This window comes from Triturus cristatus, chromosome 4_1, assembly GCF_964204655.1.
Source record: "Triturus cristatus chromosome 4_1, aTriCri1.1, whole genome shotgun sequence".
Lineage (NCBI taxonomy): Eukaryota > Metazoa > Chordata > Amphibia > Caudata > Salamandridae > Triturus > Triturus cristatus.
Window position 1 is genome coordinate 844,593,584 of NC_140585.1, and position 21,966 is coordinate 844,615,549.

At 43.5% G+C, this 21,966-nt stretch overlaps 1 protein-coding gene across 3 annotated transcripts in view; it reads right to left on the reverse strand.

Annotated features, from left to right (window-relative positions):
• The window catches only part of ATP5F1C (ATP synthase F1 subunit gamma), a 50,292-nt gene that overhangs the window by 14,849 nt on the left and 13,477 nt on the right, over positions 1-21,966 (reverse strand). For all 3 annotated transcript variants that reach the window (XM_085653533.1, XM_085653534.1, XM_085653535.1), the window contains exons 4-7: positions 7,714-7,918; positions 6,504-6,647; positions 5,376-5,440; positions 3,721-3,876 (exon numbers count right to left, since the gene is read on the reverse strand). In XM_085653533.1, the coding sequence (XP_085509659.1) occupies positions 3,721-3,876; positions 5,376-5,440; positions 6,504-6,647; positions 7,714-7,918 (570 nt within the window). The remainder of the gene's footprint in view (positions 1-3,720; positions 3,877-5,375; positions 5,441-6,503; positions 6,648-7,713; positions 7,919-21,966) is intronic.

Genomic DNA, 21,966 nt, shown 5'->3' on the forward strand with positions numbered 1-21,966 from the left:
TTTATATAAAAAAGCAATCTTGCATCAACACCTGCACTTACCAAGAGGCCCCCACCCAGTCTACTTGACTCTTCTCAGCTTCCCCCCTCTCGTCCGCGCCTTGAACACGCCCCGTTCCCTGGAGAGGCCGCCATCTCTGGCATGCGCTGGAATCCTTCCTTTACCTCGGCGGAGGCGGACCAGAAAGCAGAATGAGAAGCGCGCCGATTAAGCTATTAATGAGGCGCCCGTCACCGCGCTGTCAGCCGCGCGGCCATTTTATAAAGAGCAGATGAGAGCAACACCGCGTCCTCCATTCCAGTGAGACCCGGGGGACGGCATCGAGGGGCTCAGACAGAGCGCGATGAAGGGAGTGATTAGAGCACGTCAGTCTCTGAGCAAAGATAACAAACGCGTCTGTGAAGAGGAATTTAAACACGGGGGCAAGATGACAGAGTTGAGAGGGAGAAGGGAGGGACAAGAAAGCAAAATGAGAGGTAGAAAAAGAACAAAGTGAAGGAATAAAAGAAGGATAAAACGGAATGAGAGAAGACACCAGAGTTGGGGTGGGGAGGTGAGGTGAGAGATTGAGAGGAGCTAGAGGAAGGAAGATAAAGGAAAGGTGAGTGAGGCAGAGCAAATACAGTAATTGCATAAGAAAGGAAAATGCAGCGCCCAGAAGCCAAAGAGAATAGGGGAGAAAAGGAGATGAGATAGAAATGAGCGGGTAGGGCCAGCTAGGATGGACGAGACAAGCAAAGAAGGAGGGAGAGGTGTGATGAAGTAAGAAGCAAAAGAAAAGTGGTATGAACATGAGAACTGATGGAAGATAGAGGGCAGAAGGGAGGGCGTAGAAAAACCGATTGATTGAGAGGTAGAGAATGAGTGTCAATGGATGAGATCAGAGAGAATGAGGAAAAGAGGGGAGAGAGGAGAGAAAAACAGTCAGAGAAAGGTGAGAGAGAGCGCGTTGTCCGCAGCAGTGGCAGTTAACTCTGGTTTATTAAAATCAATAAGCATTGACAAACTCAAGTCATTGCTGCTGGCTGAAATGGTCAGTGGGTAATTCCTTGTTGATTACTGTGCTTTCTTAATGGTTACTGAGAGTGCGTGGCGTCTGAGGTCTGACGCCCTACTGAATCCTATGTAACGTGAGGGATAGCTCAGTTGTGTCGTCAGAGTTGTACAACTAAATATCCTCGGCAGTGTCATCAATGAGGGGCGTCTGAGTTATGGAATCCTGCTGCTGACTTCTTTAATGTTGTTGTTACCATAGCGATAGCACTGCTGTCTCAGAAACTACTGAAAACTGTTTGATCGAAGAATAGCTCTGCTGTATAGAAGGGCTTCCTGCCCGCTGCTCTTCCTAAATAATAATTGTTCTTTCGGCTTCTATTTTGATATTTGCATCCTGAAAGACTGCTGAGACTTTGAAGCAGCCTGCAGCGAACAGGAATTAATCTCTGTCCATCAGTCTCTGGGACAAATAAAGCTGGCTAAATCAAGCAAAACCAGCGGAGCCGCCAAGTACTTAAGAGGCCTGTGAAATTGAATGCTCTTGGCTGACAAGTTCGAAAGACAATACCAAATCTGCTTTTCATCATTCCGAGGTCGATATGCGGATTACTGATAATTAGGGAAATATTACCTAATTTTAATTAGAGTGTTTAGCGGCAACAGCAAGTGTGGGTTGAAGTGCAGTATGAAACAAGCCGGTAATGTTTGTTACGTGCGGCCGTGAAAGGGGGCTGTGTACGAGTGGAACACGAAAGTGAAATTGATCGCGGTCCAGACTGTGACAGGAGGAAAGACAGATGGCGGCTGCGCACATGCATGCAAGCTTGAGGCCACCAAAAGCCTGTGGTAGCACTGCGAAAACCCGCTTACAAAATGTCTCTCCAAGCAGCGCATGTACTGGCTCAGGCGAGACCTAAAAAGGAGTACTGGATTATAATGAAAAAGCACTACCATTTTTTTAAAATGTTAGTTACCGTTGCTTAATGTTGTGGTTACAAACCACGAGTAAGTAACAAATGCATATTGGACAGAAAATTAAAGCAAGCATTTCTGTCAGCAAAATTAGAAGCCAGGTGCATGTTTTATATAGTTACATATTATAGCTATGGTTTCCGAAGCTTTAATGTTTTCTCCAAGGCAGAAATACAAGACCCGGCTCTAAAATTGTCCTTTACTCTTGCGTGGTCATGTAAAATTAGTTAGCATGAACAAGTACGAAGATACTGCCAAACATGAAAAGGCTTCTCTTGCAAGACAAGATGACACGAAAATGCTAGATTTACAAATAGACAGCACGTAAGATTTACAGATTCAACTTTCAAGACCTGAATTGTGTGAAATAGAAAAAGAAGATGATTTAGTGAAAAATAATTGTAAAATATCCCAGCTCCAAGAACATGGTGATTTACACTCTAGGCACATTAGCACTAAAGGCTTGGCTCTAAACACTATACACTGAGCGACTTAGCAAAATAGGTTGTCTGATGAAGGTAAACTACTTTACCACAAAAATTAAAAAGTAAAGGTAACAGGAAAACTTTCTACAGGGGAGGGGGGGGGGGGGGACGGGGGGAGGGGAAAGATAAACCACTGTACGTCCTCCCTGACCAAACTACTAAATCACAAATAAGTATGGTAGCGCTAGGAAAAGAACCAAGGGACTGTTGTCCCTATTTGGGGACACACGTCAAAGTCCAATTAGGGATGTGGCAAAACTATTGACAAAACAGCAGGGAAGATCATTTTTATGGAAGAGGAGACCTCACACACATTTTTGTAATGCTTCATCACGGGCGACCTCTCTCCACCCTGGTAGGACAGTGCCACCAGGGGGTCTCGACTTCCTGAGGAAATTAGACAAAAGGGAGTTCTTAGATAAAATCTACTGTACAATGATGGGGTTCAGATCAATTTTAAAATGCCTTGTGATCCCCCCCGTATATCACCTTTAATAGAGGGGACCTCGGGTATAGCTAAAAACTGAGTTGAGATGGTAGTTTGAAGACCACGGCTTATACCGTCTCTTCTAAGACAACATGTTTCTGCCCTAGTTATTAGCCTCATCATGCCTGGGGCATTCTTCAAGGCTGTGGATCCCTCCTCTTCTCAGGTGACCTAAACGCCGAGATAAGAAGTGCTAAAAACAAAGAACACTCAGGTGAGTCCTCCCTGCGTATGAATTTCAAGAAATATAAATATTAACCCTAGATTTTAGGGCATTCCAGACTCTTGGTCTGGAAAGGGGACAATGTCCTTTATAGTCAAAGATATGTCAAAAGATCCAACCGCTCAGTATCACCTAGACGGAACCGCTCCCAGATGCTTGATACCAAGCAAAATGAAAACGTTACCCATCTGATTAGAAACATAAACATCTACAGATTGAGAGTTTCTTATACATTTCAACCTACCAGAGTAGCCTAACAAAGAAACTGAAAGATGTGTGTGTGTATGCGCACACACACGCATATACTGGATCACCAATTTATCCTAATATTTTAGTAATATGAATAAACCAGCTAAATACACATTTTGTATCCAGGATAAAAACATTATATATTTTGCCCCAACCGCACACCCAGCGCCCCCCCCCCCCCTTCCCGGCCATCTCCCTGCTGAATCCTTAATTTTGGAGTATCTTTGTCACGTCCATTGTTCCCACTTCAGCAAGGCCAGAGTATCTCCCTGAATGGTTGGGTCTACTTTGCTTGTACTTATACTCACAGGCATTCTTGGTGGCATTGTCCATAGCAGTCATTCTCGCACTCTGCTCACTGGTAGTGGACTCCTTCAGTGCGTAGAAGATGATGTTGGCCAATGTGAACTCTTGGTAGTTTCGGAGTACATCGGCATCAATGTCGTCATAGATACTAATGCTTTCTACAAAACAGACCGGCAGAATTAGTAACTATCTACATGTATTGTGAAGACAGATTTAGGATCTCGTTGTGATAAAGCTGCCTCCTCCAATTCAAAATTAAATAATTACCTCCTCAGATGGACTTCAATACCATGACCACACCATGAAATCCAAAGACATAACTAAATATTGTCCCCGTCAAACGAGATTGTCCCTTAAGAGGCACATAAGTCTGACATTTGGATTTAATTTCCCTGCAGGAACAGGTCTCTAAGGCACCCTTAACTTTTAAATATCACAACTGGGCATGCAGCAAAGTACCACCTAGTCTCAGGCATAATACTGCTCTGAAACAGGATTTCCCTTATTGGACAACAACTAAACTACAAAACAGATCTCAGGAAATGAGGTCTTAGTACAGAATTACTTATTACTACCTTGATAGTCTTGCAGGTAGGTAACGGGTTATCAGTATGCTATTCAATTACAGCCATTTCATTACCCAAAGAAGATGAAAGCTGATTTGGCCCCCAGGATGCTTTCTCAGTTTTTAAATGAGTAGGCAATAGTAGAACTATGCTTCTTTCCTGGATTCACTAGGGCAGCAGGTCTTAACCTTTTGACTTCAGTGGATTCCGGCCAATTAATTTCTAAAATTTCAGCCTCACAATAATACACAAAAATACAGAAACAAGTATACATTAAGCAAGTTAATAAACTATAAAATATTTTAGGTTCCCAACACAAAATATGCACAAATCAAAATGTAATTTTAATGGGAAGGTTGCAGCTTTCCAATGGTTATTTTTAACAGACAAATTGATATGCTACACTCTACCATATCACTTAGTCTTTTTTTGCTCCCCTAATGCATGCTTTCTTTTGTTAGTGCACAACAGCACTTCAATTGAGGCCTCCAACTTTCCATATCAGACTCCATTTGCTGTACTTGTGCTGCTCTCATAATTAAATCAAAGAATATCAATTTGATTTTTAGCCTCCAATTTCAAATTCCTTCACATTTACAGAATGTTTTAAAGAAATTACACTTTGATTTTGTGTGTTTATATATACACTTTATTATTCTGCTAATATTTAATATTCTTAACAGTTGCAGAATCCTTGAGGAGGCAGCGCGTACCCCAGGTTAATAACCACTGTACTAGGGAAGATACAGGTTTTACCATAGACTAAATTCAGAATAATTAAAATAAAAAACCAAGTTTTTTACTCTCCTCGTTCTGCACTGTTAGCCTTTTTAGATCAGGATGCCATGACAGAGCCCAGCTAGAATGAATCACAAAGCATTCTCTTTAATCGCTAATTGGTGATTGGCTAGGCACATGGGCTTTTTTGAAATGTGTTAGCACCTCAATTTTCCTAGAAGAACTGGTGTCACACCCTGTAAGAGAAATACTACAAAAACCTTTCCTTGCATGGATGGCTATGGGCATTATAGAATATAGTAAAGATTACTGCTGTTCTAGTCTTAGTACTGAACACTGCACAAAATACTCACCAGAGCCCGATACTGTTTCAAGGGAGAAGATTGGTTTTTCCTCGGTCTTGTAGGAGATGACAGACCTAAATAAATTTAAAAAAAGGTATTTTTGCAGGCAAAGTAAACAAGCTGCTCAGGGTGATACAGGAGAATATAACCAAGTTCTGCAGTGCTCGATTCACATGAGTAAAACACTACCAGAATAAGAAAGCACTAAGGGTACCAACACAGATCTGGATTGTCTCTTTCCCCTCCATTTCCTCACAGAGGCATAATTAAATGAGAAAATCTTTGTTAAACAATAAACACCACCAACATGCACTAAAATGGTGTATGCTACGTTCAATAAAAACAGAATAGTAAATGGAAAGAAAATAAAGAAATACAGCAACTCTTAGCAGCCCATGAATCTACAAAGCAGGTGGCAAGCAAAGCATAATCATGCATACCAAAAGACTCAAAAGAGGGACAATCAGGATGAAAACATTTTGATACATCATTGTACATCAAATACTTTAAATGCAATTTCTTCGCTTTGTGATTTATCTTTCTTAGTTAATGTCCATCTCATGTTGTAGGAGATCACACGCCTATAAAGCAGTAGCTCCTTCCTCAATTGCAAAGGGAATTCAAGTAGATTAAGTAAGTTAGTTCCGATACCAAAAGTTTAAGGGAGAATGCCACACCAAATGCAAATAATGGTCTGCAGCTCTGAAGGTGAAAGTACATGCAGGTCCTCTAACATATCTATTAGAACATTTTCAGATGTATTTCTTTTTTTTAAATTCATTTGAGAGAACACAGATGGACTTACTTCAAATCAGGGTCCTGCCATCACTTATTGTTCATAAGTTCCTAACCTAGTCATGCTAATCTTACATTTTCTGCTACTAATAAATGTCCATGTTTCCTTTATTACTATTGTTCTTTGAGTACTTTGTGTAGAAATGGAGTTCTAAGCTGCTGATATTTTCCACCATTGGAGTTTTTTTTGTGACAAACGTTTGTCAGCCTTCCTGTTCAAAGCAAATTGTGATACACTTTAGAATGTGAAAAGATACAACCAGAATATGGCACTGAATCTCATGTGATAACCTTTTGGGTGCAAAACTGATTACACATATGCATGTCACAATATAAATTTACTTGAAGCGGTTATAGATGACAGATCCTTGATCAAACTCATATCCGCAATTTAGGAGTTCTGTGGCGATAATAGATGCATCGCCGAAAGTGGGTGGCTTTCTGCCAACTTCTTTAAACGTCAGCAAAATCTGATCCCTGTGAGTTCTGCAAAAAAATAGAGATAATGAAATACATGGTGGACTGAGACCAAAATTTAACTTAAGAAATAAATAACGAGAAGGTGTGCCCTATGAAAAAAAATCAATAACTTAGTCTAGTCAGAACAAGCAGGCTTAGGTAAACAAAATGACCCTTAACACAGAGCAATAATCCAACTGATTCTCATGAGCATTTGTTTTGCAAGTGTTCAAGCCTCAGCAGACAATGTTTTTGCATCAAGTATAGTCACCTACTGTCACTAGTTGGTTAAGAGTGGACATTTTCTCAAAATAGAAAAGCATAGCCAGCAAAAGCCCAAGGAAAACTATATTTCTAAATTGATTGGTATATGATGGACATGTTCTCTTAAATAGGCACTACAATCAACTGAACTCAGGCGATATACAACTAGAAACATAACAGTACATTCTAAGGTCTTGCAAGTAATATCAGACTTGCAATGCAGTATAGTGCAAGCGCAAGTCAAGAACAGAATAATTTGCTGCCATAATATTTTCACGCTCAACAAGGTGTGAGAAGAGTGATAACAGGGATAAACCCTGCTTCGACCATAAATAAAGGTGGAGTGTGGGACAAACTACATAGTGAGTGAGGCCTACAAGCGCGACCAGTGTGTAGACCCAATGGTACTGGTGGAGTTTTTAGATCATGGATACAATTTGCTATTTACTATGTATGTGAAAAAAATATATATATCTTATAAGCACTGCTGATGCATTTCCAGAAAAAAGTGCCAGATTACTATTTCCTCTTTAACATCCATAGTCATTCTTACAAAGCATGCATGTAAGAGTAGCAACCACTTTGTCTCAGCTCACGTCCAATCAGCAGATGTCCTCAAGTTTGGAGAACTATTTGAGAACCAGCCATCCTAATCCTTACACCCTGTACACTTACTCTGCACCCAACAAGTGCATTACAGTTAAAAATAAAAAATCTAAGTTGGAGAGCAGGAGAAAAGATATGCAATATATAAAATCACCACAACTTTATAGTGAAGCCTGCTAACATCTAGCTCATAATATAGGTACAAAAAAACAAAGGAAAATACCTCTGAAGAATACCCCTCAGTTTGTCTCCGACTCCCACAATCACGGCTTCCTTCCCAGTACTGGACAGGGCCAAAATCTCATTTTTGATGTTTTTTGCGACATTGGAGTGAATAGCACCACAGAGGCCACGATCGGAGGAAACGCCAATGAGAAGATACTTTTTCTTGTCTTCGGGGGCCTTTATTTCCGCTTTCTCATACAAAGCTTGAATAGCGGAATGAAAAGATGGCAATATTTAGACAAGTATTGTTGAAATCATTACTGAAAGACTTAAAAAATAACATTAATTTTGAAGAACCGACATGCCAATGGTAGTGGAATTTCACTAACGACGTTATCATTCTTTTAAGCTATCTAGCCATTCTCTTTGAATCAGTCACATGACAAATTACTTGGCTTAGATTACATTCAAATAGTAATCTCTGGAGGCACCGAGAAAACCAAAGCAGACTAATCAAAGTGGACATTTTTAAAGCAAGCAAACCATGACAAAGTCAATAGTTTGTGCTTTTGCTTAAAAAAAAATTGTTCTCCGTCTTCTCTGGCACGATTAACATTTACTTCACACCATGAGTGCTAGATTTCCTTCACAAAAGACACAGCAACTGGACAGCAGTCCAAGATTCCGTTCAGGCACATGACCGGTACAGCTAAATAAACAGCAATGAAAGCTAATATCTTTGTTGTGTGTGTGTGTGTGGGGGGGGGGGGGGGGGGGGGGGCTAAGGACAACATGATTATATAGAATGGTTCAAAAGAACAAGACTATTAGACTAACAAGCTGGCTGGCGGTGGTTAAAATAAATTAAGAATAATTTAATACAAGCAATGGCAACACCAATAGGTCCGAGGTTAATGAGCCAACACTTGCCTTAGTGCATCACTAACAGAAAAGAAGTTTGGACATTATTAGAAAATTGACAACATTCCAATAGACTTTAAGACCCAACTGACTAGTACACTTTAAAAAATGCTAATACAATAGGGCTGAGGGGGCTTAACACAAGGCCCTAACAGTACTGATCAGCAATGCACCCAAAGTGCTCTCTTAGTAATAGTGTGGGTGAGCAACTTTAGGCTTATCAGATGGGAGTGTTGAGCATTTGTTGTATACGCAGAGTCAATAAATGGGGGACACAAAGAAATCCAAAAACCAATTTATAAAAATAACCGATATGTATATTATTTTAGGCACCAAGAATTTCGTGATCAGGTGAGTACTTTTAAGATAGGTTTTCTGTGTTTAAATAGACAATATTGGATTAGCAGTAATGCTACCCTATTGGAGAAAACATATACCGCATACGGCAAGTTGTCAAAGACTTACAGGACTGTTCTTCAGGGCTTGATGTAAGCGGGGGCCAATGCAGCACCAAAAGGTCTCCTCGGTTGGCTCTAGGGCGTCCAGGAGAAGAGGTGCTTTTCAGTGTCGGTGCCCAGTTTAAGTCAATGGGAAAAGATGCTGCAAGTGGGGACTGGGGGACTAATTCTGTTGAACCCAATGGGGGGCTCAGGTCTTGAGGAACACTGTGTACCAGGGTCACTGTTGGTTCATCTGTACTCGGGCTGGGGGGCTCACGTGCAGTGTTGCTTTGTCCGGCAGTGTCACGCTGCAGAAGGCTCTCGCGCGTGTCAGTCGCCTTTGGGCTGTGGGGCTCGGCTGGAGAGGTGCTTTGAGTTGTCGGGTCACGGTGGTCAGGGACCCTTACTTCACGGGTGGACCCCGGAGATGGGGATAAAAACAGGACTGCTGGGCAACTCTCTGTGCTGGTCTCAATGGTGCCGACATCCCTTGTTGGCTGGTCTGTCTTCGCAGGGTCAGTGTCTGGATTGGACCACCAATAAGTCTTGGCTGCGTCAAGGGTTCGGGTACCCTGGGCATTGGTGCTGGAAGCCTCCTGGGGGGTCTAGTATCTCGTTCCACACTGGGGAGAAGGGGCTGACCTCTGGGAGCATGGAACACCTCCTCCTGAGTGACTGCTGAATGGGAGAGCTTGGTGATCAGCAGTTTAGTAAACAAGAGCTTGCATTTTGATACCTGCATAATGCAGGGAAGTAGCTCCATTACTCCATGGGAGATGCTGGCTGTTTTTACAAGAGCTGGCAGTCTTCCCAGGCTTTTTGGAGCAGTCACCATTGTTGGGAGCAGCTGGCAGGGTTGGCACCAAGTTAGTTGCAGGTCCTCAGTTCTTGTTTCTTTCGGCTCTTTGTCCTTCTTGAGTCAGTCGATTCTGATTATTTGGTGCCAGGGGTTTCCCTAAATACTACATTTAGGGACATTAATGGGAGGGAAGGGTAGTAGCCAATGGGATACTTACCCATGGGATCATTACACCCCCTATATGACCACTTCCTGTGAGAAGTGGGCATAACCCTGTCCCAGAGTTCCGAGTTCCAACAAAAACACAATGGTGGAACCCTTCCTTTGCAGAGCACATCAGGTAGCCCACCATAGGGTTATGTCGAGTCTGTGTGGGCAACATGGCTACTGCATAGCTAACTTCCTGCAAGTCCTGGTGCCAAATAGGCCTCATGACAGGGAGTGGCCTTCTCCAGGTCTGGAGGAAGCCAGGGTTGCACATCAAAGGCTGCAGAGGCATTGTTTCTGACCTTCTGAGAGTATGGGCTCTCACCCCTGCAGGTTGGAAACTCGTCTGGTGGCGGCAGACTGGACAGGACAAGTCAGTCAGCACACTAGAAGACTAGTAGATTTCAGGGGGCATCTCTAAGGTGCCCTTTGGATGCATGTCATAATAAATTCAATACTGGAATTAGTATAGATTTATTAAGACAAGGTGTCTGATACACAGGTTTCAGTGAAGCCATTATGTAGCTGGGTAACTCGTAATGACCAGTGCCCAGAACATACCTTAATATGGCTTCCCTGTTCACTTGCAATTGGTAGTAATCTGGACTAAACATCACAGGGGCATATTTGCTCATAGGATACAATGGAGTTCAAGAGCAGTCAGGACTTCTGTACGGTTAAATTACAGCCCAGATGTTCTTGGGATTCAGATAACTAATGGTAAGGGCATGACGGCCAACATATATAATGTTTACGCTAGGAGCACCAGAGGTGGTAGTTCCCCAACTCTTCAGGTCTTGGACAACTTATTGGAAGCCAGGTTTGATAGTTATCCACTTATAGTTGGGTGGGGACTTCAATGTAACATTTGAACCTCTCGAATGGGCAGAGGCCAGCGACGTGAATGAGGAGAACACATTTTGGAGGGTACCCCCGCTGGAACTCGCCCAGATTAAAAAATGGTGGCAAGATGCACTCCAGTTAAATGGGATAACCTTAGAATATAGGTTAAGGGCCACAAACGGTAGAACTACTTCAGATAGAGGAGGAGGAATGACTTTTGCTGGACCAAATGGGTCAAGTAGGATTGACTATTTACAAGTGGACCTGACACTTTGACCGTTGATACAGGATATGGCCATAATTCCATTGTGTGACAGTGATCATAACTACCTTATTCTGTCTATTTATAATCCATGGGGTGGTATTGGGAGAGAGCCCCCGATACCATCAAGCACAAAGATTCTAATCCCCACAAGTGACAAGCGACAACTTAAATGGCCAGCGGTACCAGCGGATGAATCAAAGATCAAACTGATTAAGGATGCCCTAATTAAGCATTTAACAACCCTAGCATCAGTGACTAAACAGAGCAGTTGTAGCACCCTCCATAGGGAATTCTTTGATTGCCTGGCCTGTTTCTTTCACACTCCGAGTAATAAGACCAGGTTAACTCAGGGAAGACCCTTAGGAAGATATTCATGGTTCAATAAAGAGTGTAGGACCCTAAGAGGGAGATTGACTGTTGCTATTAAGAACAGAGAGCCACCAAGTATTCGTAAAGCTAGGAAGGATTACAAACAGGCACAGTGTAAAGCCAAAAAGGAAATGGGAGGAGCTAGGAGAGGCCATTGGGCATCCTGATAGTCGGGACGTTTTGGTCCCTGGTATCCAAAAGTAATTTTTAACTTACACCTCCCTTGGCAAATAATATTCCGGACGTCGAATGGCATTAACATTTTAGTGAGCTATATTCTGGCGTTCCTTTTATTGATAGCTCCCAGATGCTCCACGACATAGGTCTATCTGCATGTACACTCACGTTCACTAAGGAGGAGATTTTGTGCTCCCTTGATGCCATTATTCCAGCAAAAGCCCCCGGTCCTGATGGCATCCCTGGAGACCTGTCGTACTGATGGGGAACATTGGGCAACTTATTTTATGAGACTGGCCAACGATATCACTAGCGGGGGGAGCATTCCAGAAACCTGGATGGGGGCAGAAGTAATACCCATTTTTAAGAAAGGGGACAGGTCAAAGCCCGCCAACTACCGTCTAATTAGCTTGATAGATTGTGCTGAGAAGGTCTTCTGCCGCTCGCTCCTTGTTAAAATCCAGACCTGGATGGAGGAAAATGACATTCTCTCTCTCCTCTCCTGGCGGGCTTTCGGCAGAAGACCGGTACTATCGACCAGGCGTTTCGCATGGTTTTGCTGTATTGGAAGGTAGTTGTGCTGGGCAAAGGCAGTCTATATCTTGCCTTCATCGATTTGAAAACAGCTTTCGACCTAGTCCCCAGTGACTGATTTTGGCAGGTCCTTCAGGATATTGGCATGCCTTCGGAATTTCTAAAACCACTCCTCAGGCTACAAGAGGAAAATTTTGCCTGTGCAAGGTGGGGAAACCAGGGCCAAAACACTGAGCCCTTTAAGATCAGGCGGGGGGTACGTCAAGGGTGTGTCCTGGCCCCCACCCTCTTCTCCTTTTATGTAAATCAGGTGGCCGATCTTTTGTGTTCTACTCCGACCGATGCTCCCTCGTTGGCAAATCACAAAATAGCTACTTTGTTGTCTGCAGACGACACCCTTTTGGTATCCAAAACTCCTATGGGCCTTCAAAAACTTTTAAACTGTTTTAAGACCTTTTGTGATGAGGAGTTTGGTCATCAACACTACTAAAACTAAGCTGATGATGCTAAATCCCCATAAATCTTTTAAAGGTAACTTGGTTCTTAATAGTGTCCCGCTCGAACGAGTGAGCTGTCCGAGGGAATGGTATGGAAGAAACATCTAGAGAGGGCGTCCTTGAAATTCTCTCAGTTAACTGGGGCCTTGCGACTGGAGCATTGCCTCTCTTATACCAAGCCTGTAGCCCCCGTACTGAAGTTGTATAGTTGCAAGGTAGTAAATAGTGTGCTCTTTGGGGCAGAACTGTGGGGTTCTATAAATGTTAACATCCTTTCAACAATAGAAAATAAGTTTCTAGGAAGCCTGGTATCACTTCCACAGAGCACTCCTCTCCTTCCCTTGAAACTTGATATGGGTGTCAAATCTATCAATGACCAGGTGAGCTTGCGCCCATTGCTTTTCTGGCATAGATTAGTCACAACGCCCGAACTGTTGTCCTACGCAGTCGCTTTTAATGAAGTCTCTGCCTTGGACACAAACCATGAAATTGGGAGGATCAAATACATAAATACCATCCGGGCGGACATAGGTGTGCCTAAGGAGCTAGAAGTTTTTCCGCCCACATATTCTAGGGACCTATTAAAATCACAGTTTTGGGCATGGGTAGATGAGATTTTTTTTTAAATTCGTCATGGCTGCCTAACTGATATGTTCACTTATATTAAATCCAGCAGCCGGTTAGAAAGTTATCTTGATTTTATAAGTACCGGGAGACAGAAAATTGTACATTCAGTTTAGATACGGCTGTCTACCTATTCATGCTTTTACTAACACTTCGCTGACAAATACATCACAGCCCAAGGGCTGGCCTTCTTGTCCATGCGAGACCACTCCATGCTTATGCAACAGCAACATTTTGGGGCCAATTTTGGGCCATTAGAAGGAGGGCTCTATCCACTGCCCCGACTGGCACGAATAAAATAAACTGAAATCTAAATGACCAGACCAGTCGGGCGTGTACTTTGCACTAGCACTTTGTTTTGTAAATAACTGGGTTGTATGCTATTTTAGCTCTGATTTGATAGGATATATCTTTTAAATATTGAAATCTCTTTATCTTTGTACTTTTTATATATTTGTATTCTTGTGGTAAGTATTTCTGCTAATTCTTAGTCTTTGCTTTTAAATTCCCAAGAGTCTGTATAGGGAGTATTTTATAGTACCTTTTATCTTGTTCATTGCTACACTAGATTCATGTGCTTACTTCTTTTATGGTACTGTAAAACCGAAATAAAGACTTTGATGATGAGGACTCATGAACACCTGGGGTGGGCACCTGCGCTACCTGGACCCAGAAACAAAACTTTTTCTGGACGGAGGTGTTCACCCCTCTCCCAGGTCCGGAACAGCAATCTGCGGCAGGGGAGCTTCAAAGGCCTTGCCGCCTTTTCAACATGATCACCCAGGCTCTCCTGCTATCAGGAGCAGGCCCCCTTCCTGCCTCACCCATTTTTAAGCCGGAAGACAGGTGGGAAATATTAGAACAGCCCAGAAGGTGTGCCCCACTCTGCCAAGCCCACGCTTCAGTGCGCGCCATCTTACAGATTCAAGGTTTGTGCCCACTTCCCCACACGGGGTAAGCACACTAAGGGTGGCTACTACCGCGAGATCCCTAAAAATGCCCCCTAAATACAGTATTTAGGGGGCAGCCCTGAACCCAGAAGTTAGTTCTTGACGACCTAAGAAGATTGGAATCCCGAAGATGTTACCGCCATGAAGACTCCAGGCCCAACTGACTTGTCCCCAGCCATACTGGCGTGCCTGCAGCTCAGAAGAAAACAGCGGCTCAAAAAAAGGATCAGCGACCTCCAGAGTTGGTGAGGACTGGTCCACCACTTCAATAAAGACTAAAGACTCTCGAGGACAGCAAAGAACAACAAGCATTAGAAATGCAATAGGTCTCGCATTTTTTTTGAGTTAGAGCTATTGGTGTTGTAAACGGCAATGTCTTTTACGCTTGTGTTATGGTGTGGATGTATGTGGTTGGAGTGAAATTATGTTGATGGGATTGGAATTGTTAGTTGTGTAATTGTGTGGCGTGGAATTGCGTGGAGTGGATATATGTGGTATGGTGTGCAGTGGAATTATGTGTATTTTAAGTAATGTATAAAACAGTGGTGTAGAGTAAAGTTGTGTAGAGTATAGTGGCATAGAGTGGCGCTGCTTACATTGCGGTGGAATAGAGAGCAGTGGAGTGGTACAGATTGTAAAAGAGTGGTGTAGTATAAAGTGTAGTGGCGTATAGAAGATTGTTTTAAAGTCGAGTGAAGTGGTATGAAGTGGAGTGGTAAAGAGTAGAGTGGATTGGCGTAGAATGCAGTGCCACAGAGTGCAGTTTTGCAGAGTAGAATAGGTGTCCCCAATACTCCAGTATTCACTGGCCTTTGTCCCTATATACAAACATGCAATAGAGGGTAACGCATGTACACACTTCTAAAACTACTTCATGCACATACGACCTGAGCGCCTACATGCATACATGAAAGGAGATACGGACATGCATATATGAGGAGAGGTGTCCTAGGGATGCAAATTGCTGCCTTTTGGTTCTGGAACCTCAGGTTTGAATCCCAGCCTCGGTGCTAGACTCAATTTTGTATGGTTGTAGGCAAATCATTTAATCTTCCTGCACCTAAAATGTAAATGCATTTGTGCCATCCCCACTTGATGTACACTATCTTGTACATCGTCTCCAGACCCTTCACATAATAGTATTGATAGAGTGCTCCGTTGCTTCACAGCTAGGTTTGCGCTATATAAATACCTACACATGCATACATATGATTTAGGCTTCTACAACCACACGTGGCAGAGGCTCTAACATACATTGAGGCTGGCTGCTACATGGATACATAACTGAAGAAATAACATATAGAAGACTGAGGCTTCTTCTTGCAGACGTGACATCCAATGTTAAATGCGTACATGAGTGAGGCTGCTACATGCATACCTCATGAATCGCAATTATATCTGGACCTACTATGTGCACACATGACTCAAGCTGCTTAAAGCACACATGACTGAGGCTACTACATAGACTGACGCCGCCTAATGAGTACATGGGTGATACTGAACAGAGTGTGCTAAATTTATGCAGCATTCAGGCTACTTTATACATCAGTCATAATCAATGGCATCTTGTACATCCTAGACTTGGCACCAGAACTTCCGCGCACACTGAAAGTAGGTGTGCTAGTGGTGATGCCTGTACAGCTCTGCTGGCAGGTGTGTAATGTCCAACAAGCCCACTGCATCACCTCCGCTTTCGAAATCTGCTCCGGTGTGCAAACAAATGAAACGAGGCAGACTCCAAACCCAGCACTAGTCTGAATATAGCATTTCCAGTTTTCTACTTCTTATGACACAGATGACACAACACAGATTTGTAAACAAAGACAGTGGTATTGCTTAAACTGATGTACCCCACCCCTCGGCAAAACATTGCGAACTGCCGCTAATATTTCACTAAAGCAGATTGTCCCCAACTATGCAAAGGCCTTGGGGTAAATGTGGACCCTTTTGACACCTGCCTCTCTCTCACTACACCACAGGGGGCTCAAAGGCCTACGTTACACCCTGGTAGCAGGTATACTGTGCCTTATGTCAGAAAAAAGCTTCTCTGCGGGAAGAGCTCTAATGTCCTTAAACTACTGCCTACTACAATTATGTTTCACCTTTTTTGCTTCATGTCTAACTTCACGGGTATTAACAGCTTTTCTGATGTTTAAAGTTAATAGAGATGCTCTACATGGGATATATATTGTCAATATGATGGTAATGGAAAAATATACACAATACCGAAAGGGTGGCCAGTTAATAACGTTGCTGAACTTCAACTTATAGTCCTTTATCTCAGTAAAGGTTAGAGCATGAACGGTCTTTTAGAATAGTTTCTATGGCTGAGATCTGAGCCAGATCTGTTAATCAGGCAGGGCTGTTCCAGTTGAACTAGAGCCTGGAAGAACTGGCCTTACCTCGTAAGATCTGTGCAATCTCAGGGGGCCTCTCTGCTATGTAAGCCCTGAGCACTTAAGAGTTATGCAACCGAGGAGGATAAGCTAAGATGAATTAGACTGCGTTTGAAGGGCTAAGTGTGTAAGATCAGCATCTGTGTAACATGTGAGAGTTTCTGCTGTGGTAGACTCGAGCTTGCAGCATCTGTCCAGTAGAGGAATACATGCATGTGCTGTCAGATCCATGTGAGTAGAGACAGCTCTACTGTCAAAAGCCGAAGGTTTCAAAATCTATGTAAACTGAGGGAAGGTATCACTAAGCATGTATTAAAAGCAACACAATGGCAGCAAACAATGACAAATAAACTGAACCATTAAGTGGACACTGCCGCCGTAAAAAAATAAATTAAAAAAGCCACACGGAGGGCATGGATGGGGTAGGGAGGGAGAACAATGGAGGAACCATCCGCAGATTTCTTCTTTATTTAACAGAGCACCTGCTGCGGTGATCCATTAAGTGCGGCGTCCGTGCATTGGGAGGATGGGGACGGCGGGAGGGGGGCATGGCTTGAAGCTAGCAGTTGCTTGAATTACGCGTTCGGAGACTGTAGCAAGCAGGGACCGGCAGAAACACCACAGCAGACTTTGTGCATGTGTTACTGTACGGATGACGAGCTTAAGTCAGATAAATAGGCTTCTCGCCTTCCCTACACTAAGCATAACAGGCCCCAAGCACATAACAAGCATCAATCTCTTGTCTTTATGGGGCCATGTGTTTCTAATTAGAAACACATGGCCCCATAAAGATAAGAATGTGCTTTGCGACAGTAGCAAAGCAGGACCCCAGTCGGATTGGAGGCGAAAGAGCGTCCACAAAAAACCCTCATTTCCAATGGCAGGCCACCGTTAAGCATAAACAGTGACACCAGCCAATGGAAATGAGGGGCGGGGCTTAAACCCTTTTCTGAAACCATATCTCACAAAATTTCTCGCCAGCGAGCAGCGCATGCGCTGCAACGCAAGCGGGACCTAAAAACAGGAGGAAGCCCGTTAACCCAATTGAGACCTGGGTAATTATGTATAGCCAAGCAACAATCTCTCAACCGGTAATCATTAGGTAAGATAGGTACAATAGATTAAAAAATTAATTTCAGAGAGAGTAAAAAGGGAGACCACAAATATAGGTACTTTTTTTTTATCTATTTGGAATGCAAGTAGTTATAATCGCACTACATTACAATATATGCATAAGTAACCCAATTGTAGGTGTGCACATTCGTGAAAAGGTGAACGGCGAACAACCAGTGTAAAAAGGCGCAAAATACAAATTAGTTGAGGGTGACAAAAATAGTCAGCAGATAATTTTTCAGAGAAAGATTCAGCTGTTTAACCCCTTGTGTGCCACGCCCTTTCCCCGCCCTGTGCCGGGCGTTGCATTAGCGGGCGGGGTTCATGACTAGCTGGACTCGTCATGGGCACAGCGCAACCGCGGCCCATGACGAGTCCAGCTCGTCATGGGCACAGAAGGGGTTAAGGAGACCACAATAACACCCATAACAGCGCTTGAGGGTCCACGGCGTTTCGACCTGTACAATTTCAGGTCATCATCAGGACCGGTTACATGGATATGATAAGTGCTGGGATAGTTACGCAGCCTGTATGATAGGAGCAAATTAAGTCAAAGGAATTTGGGCTCGGTCACATAGGACACTAGAAGTCCATGTAGCAAGCAGGGAATGCGTGTGTTAGGGAAAAAGCTCCAGCTGCTTATTGGTACAAAACAAGAATCCGAGATATGCGTGGTGTCCGGACATCAGCTACTGCGGAACAAATCAGTCGGGGAAGGAATGATGTCTGTCAATCTAGGGAATAAGAATGAATCGCGGGAGGGGGTACCCAGCAAGCGTCTGGGTCCAGAGGGAGAGTGAAAAGTGGTGTATGCCTTGTCAACCGTCACGGTGTGCTGGGAAATCGGCACTGTCCACTGAAGAAGATCCAGCCCCTGCGGTTTCAAGAAACCCTGCTCCAGGGCTTATCTCTGCACCCGGTCACGACCCGTGACCCGAGGGTCCATCCGACCTGAAGTGGTCTCCCTGCGGTTCCGACCTCCAAACCATTTAGGGGTGTCACTACAAAGGTTCTGTGTCAACACCTGCAGTTTCTTCATGATGACCAGACCGATAAGCAGATTCCAGATGTTGAAAGGCACCCTGCAGTCCCTGGCCCTGCGTCCTGGTGACCCAAACCAGAGGTGTCCTGACAGAGACATCTCTACTTATCTGCCCAGCTGTTGGTTCCTCCCCGAAGACTTCCTGGACCGAATCCAAAGACGACAACCCCTATAGGACTGCATTGGGCTCCCGACACAGTCTAAGCACCATGCCGCAACTGTGCCCCTGGTCGTCTAGTCTTGCTGCTAACTTGGGACCCCCTTTGCACGCGCCTTAACTCCAGGAGCTTGCCTCCCAAGACAGAGTGGCCTGACCATGAGCACCCCCCCCCCACTGAGGTGCCCCCCACACTGCCTCCGGCCGCCCTAGTGTCTCCGGCGCTGCACCTTGAGTGGCAACCTGAACCTTGGTTCTACCCCGCCCCCCACCCCTCCAAAAACTCAGTTACCAAACCTGTTTACTTACCTGCAAACCTAACATTTCATTTTCTTTCTAGGATTACATGGTGGGTTTTCCCTGAAAAATATTCTGTGTTGAACTGTCTTTTACTGCAACAAAAGTAACTTAGTGCCTTCCCAAGATGTTAAACTTGCTTACTGCTGTGCTGTAATGTTTAAACTGTGTTAGGAGTTTGTTTAATGCCAAACTAAGAAAGTAACACCAAAGTAAATAAATGTAATTTCAAGTATTCTGAAGTGCTAACAACCTTATTTCTTTGACTGCAAATTAACTTCTATGCTTCTACAAAACCAGTATACAAGTGTATTGAAAGTATTACTTGCCTACTTCTAAGTAAATCTTGGGTCTAGAAATAAAAACAACAAAGTTACAACTTTTTATACAAAAAAATTGGTCTGGATTCAGTCTTTGAGTGTGTGACATCATTTCTTGCCCGAGTGTGTACAACAAATGCTCAACACTCAGATAAGCCGGATTGCACAATCACACTACCACAAAAGAGAATAAGGTGTTATCTACTTTAGCCTCTGCAATACCTCTGGGGATCCACTAGACTGTGCCCACTATACCGTTCTTTGGTATAGTATATAAAAAGCTAGTTCAAAGAGTGGCATAAGACATGCTGCAGCCCTAAGGGACCATCAGTGGTACCCCTGCCCTATGTACCAGGGGGTACCATTTACTAGGGACTTACAAGGGTGCTAGTGTGTGCCAATTGTATCCGTTTCCCTTGTTTAAGGCAAGAGAATTGGCACTGGGGCCAGGTTGGTAGGCTTCCATTGCACTTCCAGTTGAAAACATCAGCACTGGCGAGTAAAAAGTGGGTGTGAATCACAAAAAGGGGCGCTTTTCTACACTTGTTGGGTATGGAAAATGAAAACATGGGATTTACATGATTAAAGCCGCAAATATGAACAGATGTAGCAGCCTCTCGTAGAATATATGTTTACTCAAAAGACAAATATGGGGTGTCAGATCCCTCAGATCACTGAGACTACTTGATCACCCTGACCGTCAAGAGGATGTGATTTTACAAGATAAACACAAGCTGGATTAGTCTACGGTCAACTTGTTGGAGAACGTGGGTGAGGGAGGTAATTCTGTTTCTTCTTTGATTAAGGGCCCCAATTAAAGCATGGTGTATTTTGAAAACTAACACTAATAAAATATTTTTTGAAGAAAAAAACGAAAACAGTTAGAACTAGCATTGGCAAAGCCAATAGTTCTGTGTTATGTGCTAGCATACGCAGCTTTGGCACATCAGAGAGTCACATGGGGAGGCCAGCAGAGAGGAGACTGAGGGCTACTGTTGTAAAATAAACCCTCATACAGTTCATTGCAAGCCCTCAAGTGGAAGCAGAAGGATACACCCAAATAAGCAATGGCATCAGACGACAGATGAATTGTCTACTGGGCAGAGCAAAGACGTGATTAACAAAGTCTCATGGCAATGGCTAAAAAAGGCTGGTTGAGGAACAACAATGGTTGATACATCCCAAATTAACTGTTTAAGCAACAGGTCTGATGGACAGATTCGCTGTCAAAACCAAGACCTAAAAACGTACAACAGCTTTTATCTGGGGCCTATAGGTGAAGTCTTATAACAGTGTCGAAGGTTAATGTTTCTGTTGGAAAACGAGGCAGTATCTGTGAGGCCTGCACAAATAACATGACTACATTTGTCCTTCACTGGGAACCAAACACCCAATTATAGCACCTGACTCTGAGGGTAGCATTACAGAGCAGTCTGAGGCTTACTCAAGCGAGGTGGTGTGGGCTAGTAATCGCCATTACCGGTGCGCAGCAGTAACACTCAATAATTGATTGTCCAGTCTGTACTTTGCTTTATAAAAGTAAGAGTACATTTATTAAATACACACACTACTCAATACTAAGCACCAATTTACAAATACACATAAGCGGTTGGAATTACTTTTGTGACATTGCTGACATCACCACCCCTCCCGCGGCGGCAGGGGGGGGGGTCTCTAGTACCACCACTACCAGGGATGCACATTGTCTTGCCCCCAATGCAGTTGGTTGAACATAACCTGGAGCGAGGGCCCTGCGCACTGGCACTTCCCAGTGGCGACCCACCCCATTATCTCAACAAGTCTTAACAAGCATTGGCATAGCCAATAGGTCTCGCCTTTAGGACCTTATAAGTGTTTAGCCATGCAACAGTTGATGTTGCACTAAGGATATTGTGCTGCATAACTAAATACTTATAAGGTCCCAAAGGCGAGACCTATTGGCTATGCCAATGCTTTTTTTTTAGCAGATTAATTACCTACAGCCGGTGAGACAGCTAATTCTGTGTCTAGTTCGAAGCTAACCCGCTATGTATGAGGAATTTAATAGAAATGTAAACAAGGATGCAATTTGCTTGGCTATCACTGGAGCAATAATAGACGCTACATGGAAAAGGATTTTATATAAAATGAAAACACAGAACTGCCAGTGTTTTTCTAAATGATGGTTTTGCTAAATGATTGCGTGCTTATTTATTTATTTATAGCATTTATAGAGCGCACTGCAACCCCATGGGCATCCTGGCGCTGGGTACATATAGCTGAGAAACCTGTAGAACAGAAGAGGAAGTGGACAAGATGTTAATCAATTAGGTCTTTAGGTAGATTTTTTTGGAAAGAGCCAGGTTTTCACCTTTTTGCGA